This window comes from Larimichthys crocea, chromosome I (genome assembly GCF_000972845.2).
Source record: "Larimichthys crocea isolate SSNF chromosome I, L_crocea_2.0, whole genome shotgun sequence".
In the NCBI taxonomy this organism is placed as follows: Eukaryota; Metazoa; Chordata; class Actinopteri; family Sciaenidae; genus Larimichthys; species Larimichthys crocea.
The window spans coordinates 21432063-21451452 of NC_040011.1; the positions used below are offsets into that span (position 1 = coordinate 21432063).

Sequence of the window (19390 nt, forward strand, 5' to 3'; positions counted from 1 at the left end):
TTTTTCTGAATTTTTAATCTGAATTTGCATCAGGCTTGATCCTTAAAACAGATAAAGTAATTATTGTAGGTGATTTTAACATTCATGTGGACAACCATAATGATAGTCTTAGTACTGCGTTTATCTCTGTATTAGATTCAATCAGCTTCTGCCAGAGTGTAAATAAACCGACTCATTGTCTGAACCACACTCTTGATCTTGTTCTCATATGGCATCAAAATTGATCATCTAATTGTCTTTCCACAGAATCCTCTTCTGTCTGACCATTTTTTAATAACCTTTGAGTTCATACTACTGGACTATAAGCCTTTGTGTAGAAACTTCTACAGCAGATGATTATCTGATAGTGCTGTAGCCAAATTTAAGGAAGTGATTCCTTCAGCATTGAATTCAATGCCATGTCTAACTGTAACAGAGGACTTGTCTGCTTCCTTTAGCCCCTCACAAATAGACCATCTTGTTGATAGTATTACAGGCTCATTACGGACAACTCTAGACTCTATTGCACCTCTGAAAAAGAAGACAATTAAACAAAGAAGGCTAGCACCATGGTATAGCCAGCAGACTCGTAAATTAAAGCAAGAGACACGTAAATCTGAACGCAAATGGCGTGCCACTAAACTGGAAGAATCTCATCTAGTCTGGCAAGATAATCTCAAAACATACAGGAAGGCTCTCCGTAATGCCAGAGCAGCCTACTACTCTTCATTAATAGAGGAGAATAAGAACAACCCCAGGTTTCTCTTCAGCACTGTAGCCAGGCTAACAGAGAATCACAGCTCTACTGAACCATCTATTCCTTTAGGTCTAAGTAGCAATGACTTCATGAGCTTCTTTAATGATAAGATTATAACTATTAGAGACAAAATCCATCACCTCTTGCCCTCAACAGGCATTGATCTGCATTTTGATACAGCAAGTTTGGAAACAGCTGTAAAACCTGATATGTATTTAGACTGTTTTTCTCCCATCAACCTTCATCAAATAACTAATAATTTCTTCATCTAAGCCGTCAACCTGTCTCTTAGACCCCATCCCAACCAGGCTGCTCAAAGATGTTTTACCTCTAGTTAGCCCTTCTTTACTGGATATGATTAATCTGTCTTTATTATCAGAATAATGTACCACAGTCCTTTAAAGAAGCCATAATTAAAACTCTTCTTAAAAAGCCCACTCTAGATCCAGAGGTTTTAGCCAATTACAAACTGATATCAAACCTTCCCTTTCTCTCTAAGATACTTGAGAAAGCTGTAGCCAATCAGCTGTGTGACTTTCTCAATAACAATAGTTTATTTGAGGATCTTCAGTCAGGATTTAGAGTGCATCATAGCACAGAGATTAGTCAAAGTTACAAATGACCTCCTAATGGCATCAGACTAGGGATGCAAATTATCGATTAATTCATTAATCGTTAGATGATTGACCTTATCGATCGATTAACGATTAACTGATAAGCAGCTTTTTTCCTGAGAACATACATTTCTCACGGTGTCTTTAACATAAAGCAAAATATTGCTTATATACTGAATAAAAAATGCATGTTATATTCCTCAACTAATTTTTTATTGTACCAGTTGGGATACGGTACAGATATGGCATTTAACCAAAATAAATTCTGCACAGAAAATTGAAATACATAAAAGAAATAATTGTGCACTGGCTCACCTGTTGCATGTGAAACATTAAGCAACATAAAATATTTTTTAAAGCTATACAATATGGGCTTAGCCTACACAATATTAAGCCTACATATAATTGAGTGTGCCTAAAAGCGCACACTATATGTTATCCACCGTGCTTATTGAGTGTGCCTGAAAGAGCACACTCTTTAAAACCTCTCGGGCTTATTCTTTGTCTTCCTTTTCTTTCGTGTTTTTTTCGGTTCGCTACTCCTCCCAGAGTTTTTGTCGCACATACACAAACAGGGTGTCAAAACGACATTTCGGCAAACGGTTTTGCCAAAAATGAAATGGGTGTGTATTGCGAGAACTTTCGAGAGCTAGAATGTGTGATGTTGTAAAACGTATTCGACTACCGTGGCCTCAAATGCCCCACTACAGACACGATGCATACATAGAAACGTAGGAAAATTTGTCGTCTCACTCACATTCGCCTGCTAAAGCTGTCAGATATATACAGTGGGTACGGAAAGTATTCAGACCCCTTTAAATTTTTCACTCTTTGTTTCATTGCAGCCATTTACTAAAATCAAAAAAGTTAATTTTATTTCTCATTAATGTACACTCAGGACCCCATCTTGACAGAAAAAAAAACAGAAATGTAGAAATTTTTGCAAATTTATTAAAAAAGAAAAACTGAAATATCACATGGTCATAAGTATTCAGACCCTTTGCTTAGTATTGAGTAGAAGCACCCTTCTGAGCTAGTACAGCCATGAGTCTTCTTGGGAATGATGCAACAAGTTTTTCACACCTGCATTTGGGGATCCTCTGCCATTCTTCCATGCAGATCCTCTCCAGTTCCGTCAGGTTGGATGGTGAACGTTGGTGGACAGCCATTTTCAGGTCTCTACAGAGATGCTCAATTGGATTTAGGTCAGGGCTCTGGCTGGGCCAGTCAAGAATGGTCACAGAGTTGTTCCGAAGCCACTCCTTTGTTATTTTAGCTGTGTGCTTAGGGTCATTGTCTTGTTGGAAGGTGAACTGTCGACCCAGTTTGAGGTCCTGAGCACTCTGGAAGAGGTTTTCTTCCAGGATATCTCTGTGCTTGGCCGCATTCATCTTTCCTTCAATTGCAACCAGTCGTCCTGTCCCTGCAGCTGAAAAACACCCCCATAGCATGATGCTGCCACCACCATGTTTCACTGTTGGGTTTGTATTGGGCAGGTGATGAGCAGTGCCTGGTTTTCTCCACACATACCGCTTAGAATTAATGCCAGAAAGTTCAATCTTCGTCTTATCAGACCATAGAATCTTATTTCTCATAGTCTGGGAGTCCTTCATGTGTTTTTTGGCAAACTCTATGCAGGCTTTCATATGTCTTGCACTGAGGAGAGGCTTCCGTCGGGCCACTCTGCCATAAAGCCCCGACTGGTGGAGGGCTACAGTGATGGTTGACTTTGTGGAACTTTCTCCCATCTCCCTACTGCATCTCTGGAGCTTAGCCACAGTGATCTTTGGGTTCTTCTTTACCTCTCTCACCAAGGCTCTTCTCCCACAATTGCTCAGTTTGGCTGGACGGCCAGGTCTAGGAAGAGTTCTGGTCGCCCCAAACTTCTTCCATTTAAGGATTATGGAGGCCACTGTGCTCTTAGGAACCTTGAGTGCTGCAGAAATTCTTTTGTAACCTTGGCCAGATCTGTGCCTTGCCACAATTCTGTCTCTGAGCTCCTTGGGCAGTTCCTTCGACCTCATGACTCTCATTTGCCCTGACATGCACTGTGAGCTGTAAGGTCTTATATAGACAGGTGTGTGCCTTTCCTAATCAAGTCCTATCAGTTTAATTAAACACAGCTGGACTCCAATGAAGGAGTAGAACCATCGCAAGGAGGATCAGAAGAAATGGACAGCATGTGAGTTAAATCTCTTTTTTCTGTCAAGATGGGGTGCTGAGTGTACATTAATGAGAAATAAAATGAACTTTTTTGATTTTAGTAAATGGCTGCAATGAAACAAAGAGTGAAAAATACTTTCCGTACCCACTGTAGTTTTGTAATTTTTCTGGAGGAAAGCAGAAGTAATGTTTCTCTGAATTGTCTCTCAGGGGCACATTTCTTCATTTATCGACACAAAACGACTATGTAGACCCGGGGTTCCCAACCCGCGGACCGGGGTCCGGATCCGGACCGGATCGCCATATCATCCGGACCCGAGATTAATTGTAGAATTTTTTTTTTTTTTTTTTGACAGGCGAGTCTATTTCATGCCGTAACATTACTTTTCCCTATCCAAGCACTGCACTGAGCAAGCATTGGAAGGTACCAACCAATCGTGTGAGAGTCATACTACCCATGTGATTCTATCTAGCCAATGAAATCGCCACCTTGAATTCAGAGCGAGGTGCTACGAGTGAGTCTCTGTACGACGACAAAACTGGCCCGCCATCAATTATATCTGGCCCGCTAGATGACGTTGATTTATTTTAATATATATATATATATATATATATTTAAATATATCTTTTAAGTTTAACAATTATGTTTTAAGGCCGTAAAACCCCTAACCACACACTTTTATACACCTTATTACACGCATTTTGTACAGTACCCCGTAATGAAGCAGGACGCAGAAACACACGGGCGGTTCTCAACTCAGCCAAATCACAGGACGGCAAGAACCCCCCCCCCCCCCCCCCGCGCATGGTCATGGACCGCGATGGAATTGTCAGGAAAAAAAATTGGCCCGCGTCCAAACTTAGTTGCCGAACCCTGATGTAGACGTTCAGCAAGGGCTCAGCCTGCTTAAAGTTAAGCCGGTTCAATGATTGGAAATACGGTTTGACCAGCGATCCTTCCTCTTCGAGGGATGGTCTCAGCATTTTCTCACGGGGCGGCTGTGGCTCACAGGCAGAGAGGGTCGTCCACTAATCAGATGATCGGTTCGATCCCCGGCTCCTGCGGTCTGCATGTCGAAGTGTGGGCAAGACACTGAACCCCAAATTGCTCCCGAAGGCTGCATTTTCTCTCTGTCTCTGTCAGCATTCCCAACTGACATTCTCACAGGTGCAGTAACTGCTCTGCTGATTAGGCAGTTGGTCCTCAACCTCAGCCTGCCTGAAGGAGGAGAGGGGGGAGGGGCCAGCAGGCAGAAGCCGAGCGGCGGCCATTTTAGCAGTTATTGGCACTTAATTTGAATTTGACAGAGTAAAGACATGCTATTTACTTACATTAACAGCCAATACTAAAATTAGTGCGAATTAGCATTAGCCACTAAAAATTAAATACATGGCAATTGCTAACATGACAATGCTAACATGCTAATATTAATTGATCGCGCATCAGTGCTAACATGCTAATGTTAATTTCTAATGTTAACATGCTAATGGTAATTGCTAGCGCATCAGCACTAACATGCTAATGGCTAACATGCTAATGTTAATTGCTAATGGTAACATGTTAATGTTAATTGCTAGCGCATCAGCGCTAACATGTTAATGGTAATTGCTAGCGAATCGGCGCTAACATGTTAATGGTTACATGTTAATGTTAACATGCACATGTTAATTGCTAGCACATCAGCGCTAACACGCTAATGTTAACATGCTAATGTTAACATGCTATTGTTAATTGCTAGCACGTCAGCACATCAGCGCTAACATACTAACGTTAACATGCTAATGTTAATTTCTAATGTTAACATGCTAATGGTAATTGCTAGCGCATCAGCACTAACATGTTGTTGCTAGCGCAACCATTGCTAGCAACCATTAGCATGTTAGCGCCGTTAACATGCTGTTGCTAGCGCGTCAGCACATCGGGCTAACATGCTAATGTAAACTGCCAGCACGTCAGTGCATCAGCGTTAACATGGTAAATGGACTGTACTTATATAGCGCCTTTCTAGTCTTCCGACCACTCAAAGCGCTCTACACTACATATCTCATTCACCCCATTCACACACATTCATACACTGATGGCATTGGCTACCATGCAAGGTGCCAACTGCGCATCAGTTTGCGGATCTAACCATTCATACACGTTCACACACCGATGGCACAGCCTTCGGGAGCAATTTGGGGTTCAGTGTCTTGCCCAAGGACACTTCGACATGCAGACCGCAGGAGCTGGGGATCGAACCGCCGATCATCTGATTAGTGGACGACCAGCTCTGCCTGTGAGCCACAGCCGCCACATGCTAATGTTAAAATGTTAATGCTAACATGTTAATGCTAACATGCTAATGTTAATTAGCATTAGCCACTAAGAATTAAATACATGCTAATGTTAACATGTTAATTTTACTATGCTAATGTTAATTGGTAGTGCATCAGGGCAAACATGCTAATGCTAACATGCTAATGCTAACAAGCTTTTTGAATACAGACCCCCGGCAACAGCCCACTCGTCAGTCTCAAAATTTCTGCGGGAATTTTCTAGTACTGAATTTGCTGAGCAGTGTCAGTAATAATGTATGGTGGTGACGGGGCCAGAGTCAGGCACACTCAAAATTTCTTTTGAAATTTTCTAGTTCTGCTTATTCTGCTTATTCTTACGCCCTTTTTTTGGCTCGCTACTCCTCCCAGAGTTTTTTGTCACACATACACATACACGGGATCGGTGTGCTTTGACTTTTCTAGGAGTTTCGGCAAACGGTTTTGCCAAAAACGACGACAAAAAATTAATGGGTGTGTATTAGAGTGAGTGATGTCATCGCTAGAATGGAGAGGTAGAGAAAAAGTCGTTGAAAAATAAATTTGTAAATTGCGATTGTGGCCGCAAATGTCAAGCTACAGAAATCATTTCTAGCGTAGGAAAATTTGTCGTCTCACTCACATTCGCCTGCTAAAGCTGTCAGATATATAGTTTTGGCGTGACACACAATGATGCGGCAGCAACACCCATCGACAGCCTCATATACTGCCATGTTAAAAAGGTGGGAAATTTTCTGGAGGAAAGCAGAAGTAACGTTTCTCTGAACTGCTGTAAATGGCACATTTCTTCACTTTATCGACACAAAACAACTATGTAGACGTTCAGGAAGGGCTCAGGATGCTCAAAGTTAAGTGTTCAATGATTGGAAATACGGTTTGGCCAGAGATCCTTCCACTTCGAGGGATGGTCTCAGCATTTTCTCACGGGGCGGCTGTGGCTCACAGGCAGAGAGGGTCGTCCACTAATCAGATGATCGGTTCGATCCCCGGCTCCTGCGGTCTGCATGTCGAAGTGTGGGCAAGACACTGAACCCCAAATTGCTCCCGAAGGCTGTGCCATCGGTGTGTGAACGTGTATGAATGGTTAGATCCGCAAACTGATGCGCAGTTGGCACCTTGCATTGTAGCCAATGCCATCAGTGTATGAATGTGTGTGAATGGGGTGAATGAGATATGTAGCGTAGAGCGCTTTGAGTGGTCGGAAGACTAGAAAGGCGTTATATAAGTACAGTCCATTTACCATTTACTGTCTCTGTCAGCATTCCCAACTGACATTCTAACAGGTGCAGTAACTGCTCTGCTGATTAGAGTTGGTCCTGGTTACTTGAAGGTTACTGAAGGAGGAGAGGGGGGAGGGGCCGGCAGGCAGAAGCTGAGCGGCGGCCATTTTTAGCAGTTATTGGCTCTTAATTTGAACTTGTCTGTCTAAAATGACAGACAAAGATAGCTAACGCGCTAGCTGTAAAGACATGCTAATTGCTAACATTAGCAGCCAATGCTAAAATTTGTGCTTATGCTAATTGCTGGCGCGTCAGCAGTAGCAATTAGCATTATCCACTAGGAATTATATACATGCTAATGCTAACATGCTAATGTTAATTGCTAGCGCGTCAGCGACGCCAAAAACCACCACCCTCAACTGGCGACACCATGACATTTTACTGGAAAAAACTCCTGTTTAAAATGGCCCTAGATTCAGTTAACCTCGTTAATTTAATCGATTAAATTATTTTCGACAATTAACCGATAGTCAATTAACCGTTTACATCCCTACATCAGACAAAGGACTCATCTCTGTACTTGTCCTGTTAGATCTTAGTGCCGACACCATTGACCATCAAATTCTTTTACAGAGACGGGAACATCAAATTGGCATCAAAGGAACCGCCCTAAGCTGGTTTACGTCATATTTTTTAGATTGATCTCAGTTTGTTCACGTCAATGATGAATCCTCCATGCATACCAAAGTTTGTCACAGAGTTCCACAAGGTTCTGTACTAGGACCATTTCTATTCAGTTTATATATGCTTCCTTTAGGGAAATTTTTTAGGAATCACTCTATCAAATTTTCATTGTTATGCTGACGACATCCAATTATATTTATCGATCAAACCTGGTGAAACCAATCTGTTAACTAAACTCCAAGCATGCCTTAAGGATATAAAAAGTTGGATGACCTGCAATTTTCTGATGTTAAATTCAGACAAAACTGAAGTTCTTGTAATTGGACAAACACCTCAAAAACTCTCTTTCTACAAACTTAGTTACTTTAGACGGGATCACCCTGGCCTCCAGCTCCACCGTAAAGAATCTTGGAGTTGTTTTTGATCAGGATTTGTCCTTTAACGTCCACATAAAACAAATTTCGAGGACTGCATTCTTCCACTTACGTAACATCGCCAAAATCAGATGCATAATGTCTCAAACTGATGCAGAAAAACTAGTCCACGCATTTGTTGCTATTGTAACTCAGGCTGCTCCAATAAGTCTCTTAGGACTTATCAGTTAATTCAGAATGCTGCTGCACGTGTTCTGACAGGAACCAAGATCAGAGATCACATCTCTCCCATTTTGGCTTCCTTGCATTGGCTACCTATTAAATCTAGAATAGAATTTAAATTCTTCTACTTACTTACAAAGCTCTTCATAGTCAGAGATATGGTCAGATATCACCATCATATCTTAAAGAGCTTAAGACTTTCCTTTTTGATATTATTATAACTAACTTATAGTTAGGGCTGGCTCAGGTCATCCCTCAGTTATGCTGCCATAGGACTAGACTGCCGGGGACTCCCCCTCCCTCTCTCTCTCTCTGTTTGTCTGTCTGTCTGTCTGTCTGTCTGTCTCTCTCTCACACCATCTCTCTCCATCACCACAACCATCTGTAAACATACATGTGTCATTAATCCATTTTACTAACTAAACTTTTTCCCCAGAGTTTCTCTGCTCTCTCGTCCAGCAGGTTCTCATGGTTCGTGACTGCTGCTGTGGTCCTGCAGGACCTCCACTATATTACTACTGTCATTATTGTTACCATATCTCCATTACAGTTTATGATTTGCTGCCGCTGTGCATCTGTGTCTCTCTATCTCTATCACAGGTTCCACTGCTACTGTAATCATTTTATCATTCATTGTAATTCATTGTCATTTTATCAGTCATTGTAATTGTACAGTATGTTTGTGTTGATTTGTTCTGTACACGGGGAGAGGGATCCCTCCTCTGTGGCTCTTCCTGAGGTTTCTTCCACCTTTTTTCCCTGTTAAAGGTTTTTTGTGGGCAAGTTTTTCCTCACTCGAACCGAGGGTCTAAGGACAGAGGGTGTCACTCCCTGTACAGATTGTAAAGCCCTCAGAGGCAAAATGTACTTTGTGACTTTGGGCTATACAAATAAAATTTTATTTGATTTAATTAAATTAATTAAATTAAACATCTTATATGATGTCCCTGAACATAATCATGAAGTATTTGAGTTGAATCTCCAACATAGTTTTTTTATGTGTAGCAGTTTTAAAAAGACCTTCTTGTCATAGATCTAAATTACTCCACACATTAATATTGTTAGGTGTTTGTTAATCTAGAGCACGAGTTCTGAAACGAGCCTTTAATGATTCTAATGATTCACTTTAAATCAAATATTCAAACGCTCTAAACCTATTTTTTTAAACCATTAACTCACTATAGGCAAATTACTTTACAACCCTCTCTGCACCTCCACCGATCAGCAGATTGAACGGAAGGGAGATTTATGATTCAGGAGGAAAACTTTCCGTCGAGACAGAGGTCTTCTGCATCGTGTGCAACAAGGAAAAGGTAAAATTCATTACTTTTTCTGTCTTTTGACTATGAACACAACTCTCACTCTTAACTCCTTGGACTATGGCTCACAATTGTTCATGGTATGCATTAAGCGTAAAGACTGAACAAATAAAGGTTTAACGAAGAAGATGTGATTAATTAGTGATGTGCTGATGGTTCGAAAAGACAGTGAGGGGCCTCTTCAGACATGCAGTAGACTCTGATGTGAAGAGGCAGCTGGAGGCAAGGAGCGAGCAAAGAAGGTAGCAGTCAGACCGTGACCCTTGACACTTGCCATTTCAGTTTTTACAGTATCACAAAAGCCAGAAAGATGAGATGTGACACCATAAACTGAGGTCACAGTGAGGTCACTGGGGGCATACACCTTGGGCCTAGCCAATAGGCATGCATCAATGCTTTTACTCAATAGTATTAATTAGTGCTAGAAGTAAGTAGTCTTTGTCAGGAGGAGACCAGCGCCTCAGTATAGACGATAAATAATAATTATATTTAATAGCAAAAAAAATGCACACAAAAGCACACAAATGATTGCAAATGATGAATTTTTATATGACAAAATAAGAGCAACATTGCCTTATTATTAATTGTATTGTAATGTAGACTTTTACAATAATAATAGTAATAATATTAATACAACAATTAACTCATGTCCTCCTCCCTCCAACCACACTACCGCAGGTCAGGTGGAAGTGAGCCCCAGGTTTATCTTGGAAATTCTAATATGCTTCAGCACAGACATGCACTTAGTTCAAAACTGGAGCACAAGTGAACATACAGTGTTGAGACGTAGGCACCTGCTGCTTGTCATCCATGTCAATCATAGTTGTTGTTAACCTTTTTAAAAACCTTTCTTTCACTCTGTTGGTGTTCAGAGCATGTCCTCAGCTGCCATATCCAGCCAGTGTGGGTCTAAGGAGATTTCACTGGACTGGAAAGTTCAGAGTCAGGAGAGGGCTGACCATGTGAAGACTGCTGTCCAGTGGATCAGTGACCCTCTGAACAACATGCTAAAAGCCCAAAACCCCTGTGACCAATCAGAAGTGGACCAGATACTCAGGTAGCATTCAAATGTTTTTTCAAGTTACTATGGAAAGTATCTTACTATGGAGGGCTACAGAAATAAAATTAAAAAAGAACCTTTGAGACCTTTGATTGCTCCTCTGTCTCCACAGTCTCCACAGATCAATATGAGATTTATGTAGATTAATGTACAATAGAACATGGATTCTATATATGTACATAGAACAGAAATTTGGAATTCAGAAAATGATGAAGCACTCAGCAACTTGAACTGATAGTTATGCACATTACTCTGGAAGTCAATAATCTAAATTACAAAGTATACAGCAAACAGACCAACATAAATAAATAAATAGTGCCACCTTTGTCCATTGGAATCCAATGGGGTCACATGTAGTTTACTATGTGAACTCCCAGAATGGGGTCATGCAAGGGTTAATGCTTTTCACTTGTTTGCCTATTGTCACAGCCTATTATATCATCATGATGCATGAGCTCCTCTTATTGGATGCACTGTCTAATGCAGAGGTCTCAAACTTGTGGCCTGCGGGCTAGGGCTGGTAACATTCCCCAGAAATTGAATTCGAATATTAGTCTTAAAAAATGGTCCGAATATCGAATATATTCGAATATTCTTAATTAATTAATTAATTATTTTCCCCCCGCGGAGAATAGGACTTGTAACAGTACCCCGTTATATCCAACAGAGGGCGTTGCACTGCCAAATGTCAAGAAAAACGACCAGTGGTAGTCAAACGCTGATTTATTTTCGGTCTTCAAACTAAATCCAAGCGTCATGTTCAACATGTTACATTTAGTGTAACTTCAGTGCAATTTATGCAAAACTGTACTGCTCATCGGGATCACTGGTGTGTAGCCTGCTCTTCATTGAGGTGGGGAGCGGGATGGGGTGCTTCCTTGTTGTGTCACGTGACTGCAGATAGCTAGCCTACAGGTCAGTAAGGACGCCCCATGGGACACACGGAGGAGATCAATGCGCGCGCTGCCCTGAGCAAATAGTAAATATTCGAATATTCATTTTTACGTTCGAATATACATATTTTTTATCATATTCGAATAATATTCGAAATTCGAATATTAGTTTACCAGTCCTACTGCGGGCCAATTGTGGGCTGCGCTCAGGGTTGCCAGATGGGAAAAATGGGTTTGGGCGGGTGGATAAAAATTGGGCTGGTTTCTGATCAGTTTGGCGTGTTTTTGTAGCCGAAACAGGGGCACTTCAGATCCTTTCCCTGCGACCCCCTGTTCAGCAGGCAGCCGTCTCACTCACTCATTCACCCCACACACACACACACACACACACACACACACACACTACAGCTCTGGCTGACGTGCCCCCTAAACTCACAGCAGACACTCACAGAGACCTGTTATTACCGGACTGGGCAGCAGCCGAGAGATTTCTTAGGTTATAAGTCAATAATCAGTAAGGGTGACGATAGGGCGCTTTATATCCAAAACGATCAGGATCTAGTCTGTCTGTTACGGGACTCTTAAATACCCTTAAAAAAAAAACCCTTAAATAAGGAGCATCGGATTCAAGCATCAAAGTTTAAGTTGAATTTATTGTTCTTGTACAAGAGGAGCGTTTCACAGTGCAACACACTAAAGGGGTTACAGAGAAAAAGGCTCCCTGAGGAGCGTTAACAGTTGGTTCTTATACATTTTGCTGAAGATGGGCTGTCTCAACCCCTGTAAATTGTTAACAGTCAATTTGCATATAATGCATTTAAACAGCTTACTTCAACATATCACCTAATGAGTAGCCAGTATGTCCCCAATCTTGATGTCACCTCTCTGACCTGTCCCTGGCTCATTCTGTTCTCAAATCCCTCTATTTATACATTAACCTGAACCTTACCTTACCCTGCCAGTCTCAGGAAAACAGCAATAAAGGGAAGTGCCCTAAGGACATGTAATAAATAGGAACAAACATTGTATAAGTTAAAACATTCAACTAACTGTGTAACCCTATTTTTTATAACATTTTCCCCCTGTTTGTACTATTTCAAAAAGGTACAAAATAAAATCACAAGAATAAAAATTAATCAGTGTTCAGTGGTTGGTACAAATAATCATAGATAATGTGGGAGCGAAAAACCTGTCTGGCAGTTCTTTAACATTCTTATTGTTTCATACTGTTGCTTTCTAGACAGGAAAATTCTCCACACGGCCCTGCTGCCCCAGTGGCCAACAATTTATATTAATAACCGTTACAATCACTTCAGTATGCTTAATCACTCAAAAAGATGTAAAATATGAATGCAGAAAATATTCAGTCTGATAACAGCAAATGTATAGGTACATTTATGAATGTAATAAAGAAAAATAAAACAGGCTGATCGACTCATCGGACCCTCTTTCCCTGCCTAGTGCTGTCCCTGAGACGAGAAAAAAAACAAAACCTTAAATGTATATACAATTTGCCATCAGTCTTTTTCTCTTAAGCATACGTTACATCAGAACACTATTGTGCTGTGGAACAAACTAATGTGTCATTTTCAATAGGTGTTTCTCCTCTCATGGGCGCGTAGATTGACTCTTCTACTCGCTGAACTGGACCCATTCTTCATACTCGTCCTCATTCTCGTATCTAACCACACCTTGTCCTTCAGTCATCTTGTGCCTCTCGAACTCATCAACTGTGGAGACAGGCTGATAGAACAATTGTTGTTTCGTTAGTGTGGTAGTAATCAATCTTTGTATCAATTCTCTCATACATGGAATACAACAGCATCCGCACGTGACTAGGACAGCCATTGCAATTCCTACAGACATTATCAGTACCTTTAGGATGTTTCCCCATCTCCCAAATATGCTTTCCATCCATTTTGTGATTGGATCTGTTATACCTGAGTTGTCTGCCAGCTCGTCTGACAATGACGTCAGTCCTTCTAGTGCCTTTGTGATGCTGCCATCAGGTGCTGTGTTATTTGGGATGAAGGTACAACATAGATTTCCAAATATCTTACACACACCTCCTTTTTCAGCTAGTAGCATGTCTAAAGCTAATCTGTTCTGCCAGGCCATTAAACTAGTTTTATCTAATTGTTCGTGGATTCCTCTAAATCCATCACGAGTGTAATTAATAAAGCGTTGTTGATTATAATAGATGTAATTTATCCAATCCACATTTTTATTTATTGTCACCCACCAGGTAAAGAATGATTCAAACCCTGCTGCCACCTGGTTTCTAGCTTTAAACTCATTTGGGACCCCTCTGGGAACACCAATTGAATCTAAATAAACTCTAGAATCAAATGAAGCTTATCACGTTTAACCCTGTGCATATCCTCTGTATTTAGTTTAGGAAACATGTGGATCATAGGAAGCAAGTATGTAGGCATCATTAAGTGAATCAAAGCGCAGGTACCATACCAGAGTTTAGGCAACTTAGGTCTTAACCTCTTACCTCCACAATACCACCATATATCTGATCGTGCATATTCGTGTGTAGTCACCAGCTCATAAGTGATCCCATAGGGATTTTCTCCTACCGTAATTATTGTGCCACACCCTGTCAGGGATCCTGTGTCTTGGCCTCCACTTGTTCCCCGTTTCCTAAACAGGCGTGTAATTCCCCTCGTATGGCGTGAACCCATGGTGGATAATCTCAGTGGGAACAGCTGGAAAGGAATACTTGAAGTGGTACAGTTCCTGTAATATTGTTGTATGTGAAGACTCAGCATTACTGCTGACAGGTTACCCATCCTTTTCCTGTCTCGTCACTGGCTTTCCTAAGTTTAGCCTTGATTGACCATTCGCTCTTTCCACTAGTCCTGCTAATTGTGGATGATAAGGACAATGATATTTCATTTTAATGGAAAACAGTTCACTCAATTTAGCAATTACATCATTCCTAAAATGCGGTCCATTATCACTATATATGATTTCTGGAAATCCAAATCTTGGTGCAATATGTGTTGCTAAAACTTTAGCTACTGTTATTGCATCATTTCGTGTGGTTGGAATAACTTCAATTCATTTTGAGTATAAGTCTATGATCACTAGACCATACTTCTTATTTTCACATTGTTTAATTCAATGAAATCCATGCATATCGTATGGAATGGATACTGAGCATTAGGCATTTTACCTGGTCTTGGTCTTAATCTGCCTTAGACATTCTGCTTTCCACACACTAGACATGATGCACAAAATTTTTTTTGCATAATTTTGGAATCCATATGTTGTATATATTTTATTTATTAGCTCATACATCCCCCCTGTTGACACATGTGTTAATCCATGCGTCAATACTGCTGCAAATCGAAATAAATTCTTTGGAAGTATGTACTTGCCCTCTGGTCATTTCCATAACTCATTATCAGACAATATCGCCCCCCTGTTCATCCAAGATGGTTTTTCTGATTCAGGTGAGCTCTGTTGAATATCTTTTAAGATGTCATGGTCAATGTGTGTGATCTCTTCAGCCGTGTATATGTCTTGGTAATCTTTTCTAGCAGCAGCTATCTTTGCTTCCTCATCTGCTTTACGATTTCCTTGTGAAACCAAATCTGTACCTGTTGTGTGGGCTTCACACTTACATACTGCTATCTCTAGTGGTAGTTGCACAGCTTTTAACAAGGCTAAAATCAGATTTATATGAAAAATCGATTTACCTGTGGATGTAATCATACCTCTATTTTTCCACTGTTGTGCAAAAACATGTAGAGTATTAAAAGCATATGCACTATCAGTATAGACAGTTATTCTCTTTCCTGCTCATAATTACATGCTTCAGTTAGTGCAATCAGTTCTGCTGCTTGAGCTGAGAGGTGTGGCGCGCAGTGCTCTAGATTTAACACTTTGTCTATAGTTACCACTGCATATCCACTACTGTTCGTCCCATCTAGGTTCTTTTGCATGATCCATCTACAAACATCACTACATCCGGATTTTGTAATGCCAATCAGTAGTTAATCCGCTCTTGGCAACACTTTTCTGTGGTTTCAACTACACAATCATATTTAACGCCTTCTATTTCGTTTGGTAGTAGCGTTGCTGGATTTAAAATTGTACACCTTTCAATTTTAGATGAGGCTGAGAGAGTTGGACAGTCATCAATTGATGTTTAGCTGGAGGACATGAAGGTATTTTTGACTATGTCAGTAGAAGTCATACAGCATGTGACACCTTCAGTGTTAATGGATGAAATAAGACAATTGTAGCTGAACTCTGTATTACTAAGGCTGCGGCCTGTACAGCTTGCAGACACTGCAGCATTGCTCTGGCTATTGATCTGATTTAGACGAATAGTATGTTACGGGTCTAAGTTTTCCTCCAAAAGGTTGGGTTAGCACACTGGTCATAAATCCACTTCTAGCATCACACATTTGTATAAATGGTTTCTTATAATCTGGGAGTGCTAAAACTCCTGAACTTACTAGTAATTGTTTTACTTGTACAAACGCATGTTCTCCCTCCGGAGTCCATGTGATCACTTCATTCGCTGCCATGGGTTGATCATAGATAAGCATTTGAAGTGGATGTGTTACTTCAGCATAATTTGCAATCCATGCTCTACAGAAGTTAGTCATTCCCAAAAAAGACATCATTTGTTTGTTTTTGTTTTTTTTTGTGGTTTGGTGGGTGCATGTAATATGCAGTTTTTCTAGTTTCATCTAGATGTTTACCTTCAAGAGAGATATTGAAACCTAGATATTTCACTACTTTTTTCCATAACTGCAATTTATTTTTGCGTACTTTATGGCCCTGTTCCACTAAATATTTTAATAGAGCAACAGTGTCAATTTTGCAATCCTGTTCATTTTCTGAGGCTAGCAAATATCACTCAACATACAAATAATAGCTGGCTTCCTCTCGGGGTGGGAATAAATTGTGCTAAGTTAGATGACATTGCCATTGAAAAGATGGTCGGACTTTCACAATATCCTTGTGGGAGTCTTGTGTGATGTATACCTTTTACCTCTATACTGAAATGCAAACCAAAATGATCATCCTCGTGAAGTGGTATAGAGAAAAATGCATTAGCTAAATCTACCACTGTAAAATATTTAGCTTTTGGATTGAGTTCATTTAACAGAGTGTGTGGGTCTGGTACAAGGGGAGCACGTGGTATTATCGCTTTGTTTACTGTTTTTAGATTTATACGGCGCGCTTTCATACCGAGACCAATTTTGTCCGGTACTACTGCTATTCCTAGTTTAGTCATCAGATCTCTCCCTAACAGCTTAACGGGACACAATTGTGATGACGCAACTGAGGCCAGTATACTTCTCTTTGTTTTAGGTCACTTATTTTTTTGTTTGGTCATAGGTTCAATAGTTTACATGTCCTGTGGCTGACCTGACTCTCAAAAGCCCTATTCACTGCAAAGGGAAATTTTCTTCTGTTTCGCTACATCGCACAACTGTTCTACAGGCTCCAGTGTCACACAAGAAAGTTATTGTTTTTCCTTGCACTTCTAATTTTATCCATGGTTTAGTTCCTTCCTGTGATAGTAAAATCTCAGCTGTCTGTAACGATAGAATCTCATCTACCGCTGCCTCATCATCTGTTGCTGTACTTGTGTCTGTAATGTCATTTGTCTCTGTCTGTGGTGTTGTGTGTGTTCTGCATGACCTGTTTCTGGAGTTAGTCATGCGGTGCGATCCTTTTCTCTCCTGTCCTGCCCGGGCCATGCTCCGCTCCTTCGCCTCCTCCCGCTTTCCATCCTCCCCTCTCCTCCTTGGAGCTCTGCAGTCTCTTGCATAGTGTCCAAATTTTCCACAATTGTAGCACACATCATTGTCCATTCTTCTGTTCTCACCACCTCCACGTCCTCTTGGTTATCTCGGAAGAAAAGTTCACCAGTGTTACTATCATAACACAAAAATGCATTTATATATACTGTACCGCGTCTTGTCTCTGGAGGAGATTGCCAACGGGGGGGCATCTCTCCCTTTCATGGTGAGTGGACGGGAGGCGGCGGAGCAGTTGATGGTGCAGGAGTAGGAGGAGGAGGTTGAGGCGTGGGACAAGGCGGAGAATCCGGACGGAGCCCATATGGCACGTACCCGTTATCACCTTGAGGGTCTCGGGCAGAAAACAAGACAAGATTTATGTTAATTTGTTTTTTCGCTGCTCCGTTGAGCTTCTTTCTGTTCACTTGCATTTTCTTCTCTTTTAGCAACTTTCTCTTCTCCTTCTATTTTCTTTCTCTGACTTACCTGCTTATCTGGCCCTAGCTTCTATGAGCCACAACTTGGCCTGTAACAGTCCTTCTTTCCTTGACTCTACCTTTTCTCTTTCTCACTAATAGCTTTCACCAACTCTTCACTTCTTATACATCCCATCCAACAAAAAACATACATTCTTAAATATTTAACATTATCAGGATTTAAATGGTAAGTGGATGTATTATATAGCACCTTTCTAGTCTTCTGACCACTCAACACTTTACATTACATATCTCATCACCATTCACACACATTCATACACTGATGGCATGGCCAATTGCTCATCAGTTTTAAGCATTCATACACATTTACACACCGATGGCACAGCCTTCGGGAGCAATTTAGGGTTCAGTATCTTGCCCAAGGACACTTCGACATGCAGCCTGGAGGAGCCGGGGATGAACCACTAATATTTGCTTAGTGGATGACCCGCTCTACCTCCGAGCACAACCGCCCTCTAATAATTTTAATTGAATTTAATTATTTAAGTTTAAGACCTGTGTATTGTTTCCATACGTTTGGCATTGTTCTATTTTAGGTTTTTATATAAAAACAAAACAAAAACACACATGCTTTTTTATTGGAGTCACAATCTCCCAGTCTTACCTTAAATATCTAGTATTATGAACAAAACACTAAAGCATGCTTTCCTTTTTGTTTTCTCTCCGGAGCCTAGACTCCAGATATACTTTAAGCATCTAGCTTACAGCAACACTATACTACCGAAGTCCTCGACTTCCCCGACGTTCTTTTGTTTACTCAGGCCTGAAGGATCAAGTTTTCCAATTGTCGTTCCAAAGACATTACCCTCTAGTCTCTGACTGAGGCACCCTGGGTCTCCCCTCTGTTCCCAACTGAACTGAGGGTCTCTTCTAAGTTCCCTACTAAACTATAGTCTCTGGCCAATAATCAAAATTCAACTACTCTTTTGTTTCCTCAATCCTGTGGGTTCGTCTCCTTCTTTTCTTTTTGTGTGGTTGGCCCGGTCACTGCCTCCTCTCTCAGCTGGTCCTGGTTCACGCCAAAACAAGGTCTTAGGAACCTCATGGTGGTTTTCAATCAATATACCTTCAGGTTTTTTCCAGTGCCATCGCTTCCAGAGGAGAACAGATATTGGGGCCCCACATTGGGCGCCAGATGTTACGGGAATTTTAAAGTAAAACCCTTAAATAAGGAGCGGATTCAAGCATCAAGTTTAAGTTGAATTATTGTTCTTGTACAAGAGGAGCGTTTCACGTGCAAAACACTGAGGGGTTACAGAGAAAAGCTCCCTGAGGAGCGTTAACAGTTGTTCTTATACATTTTTCCTGAGATGGGCTGTCTCAAACCCTGTAAATTGTTAACAGTCAATTTGCATATAATGCATTTAAACAGCTTACTTCAACATATCACCTAATGAGTAGCCAGTATGTCCCCAATCTTGATGTCACCTCTCTGACCTGTCCCTGGCTCATTCTGTTCTCAAATCCCTCTATTTATACATTAACCTGAACCTTACCTTACCCTGCCAGTCTCAGGAA

General features: G+C 40.9%; 1 protein-coding gene across 3 annotated transcripts in view; it reads left to right on the forward strand.

Moving 5' to 3' along the window:
• Window positions 1-19390, forward strand: part of eno4 (enolase 4) — a 44820-nt gene that overhangs the window by 1402 nt on the left and 24028 nt on the right. Inside the window, exons 2-4 of one of the 3 annotated variants that reach the window (XM_027285799.1) lie at window positions 9555-9642; window positions 9814-9890; window positions 10521-10705. In XM_027285799.1, the coding sequence (XP_027141600.1) occupies window positions 10524-10705 (182 nt within the window). In that variant the 5' untranslated portion in view covers window positions 9555-9642; window positions 9814-9890; window positions 10521-10523. Of the gene's footprint in view, window positions 1-9513; window positions 9643-9813; window positions 9891-10520; window positions 10706-19390 lie in introns of all 3 variants that reach the window. The other 2 variants (XM_027285787.1, XM_027285792.1) reach the window with 2 other exon arrangements.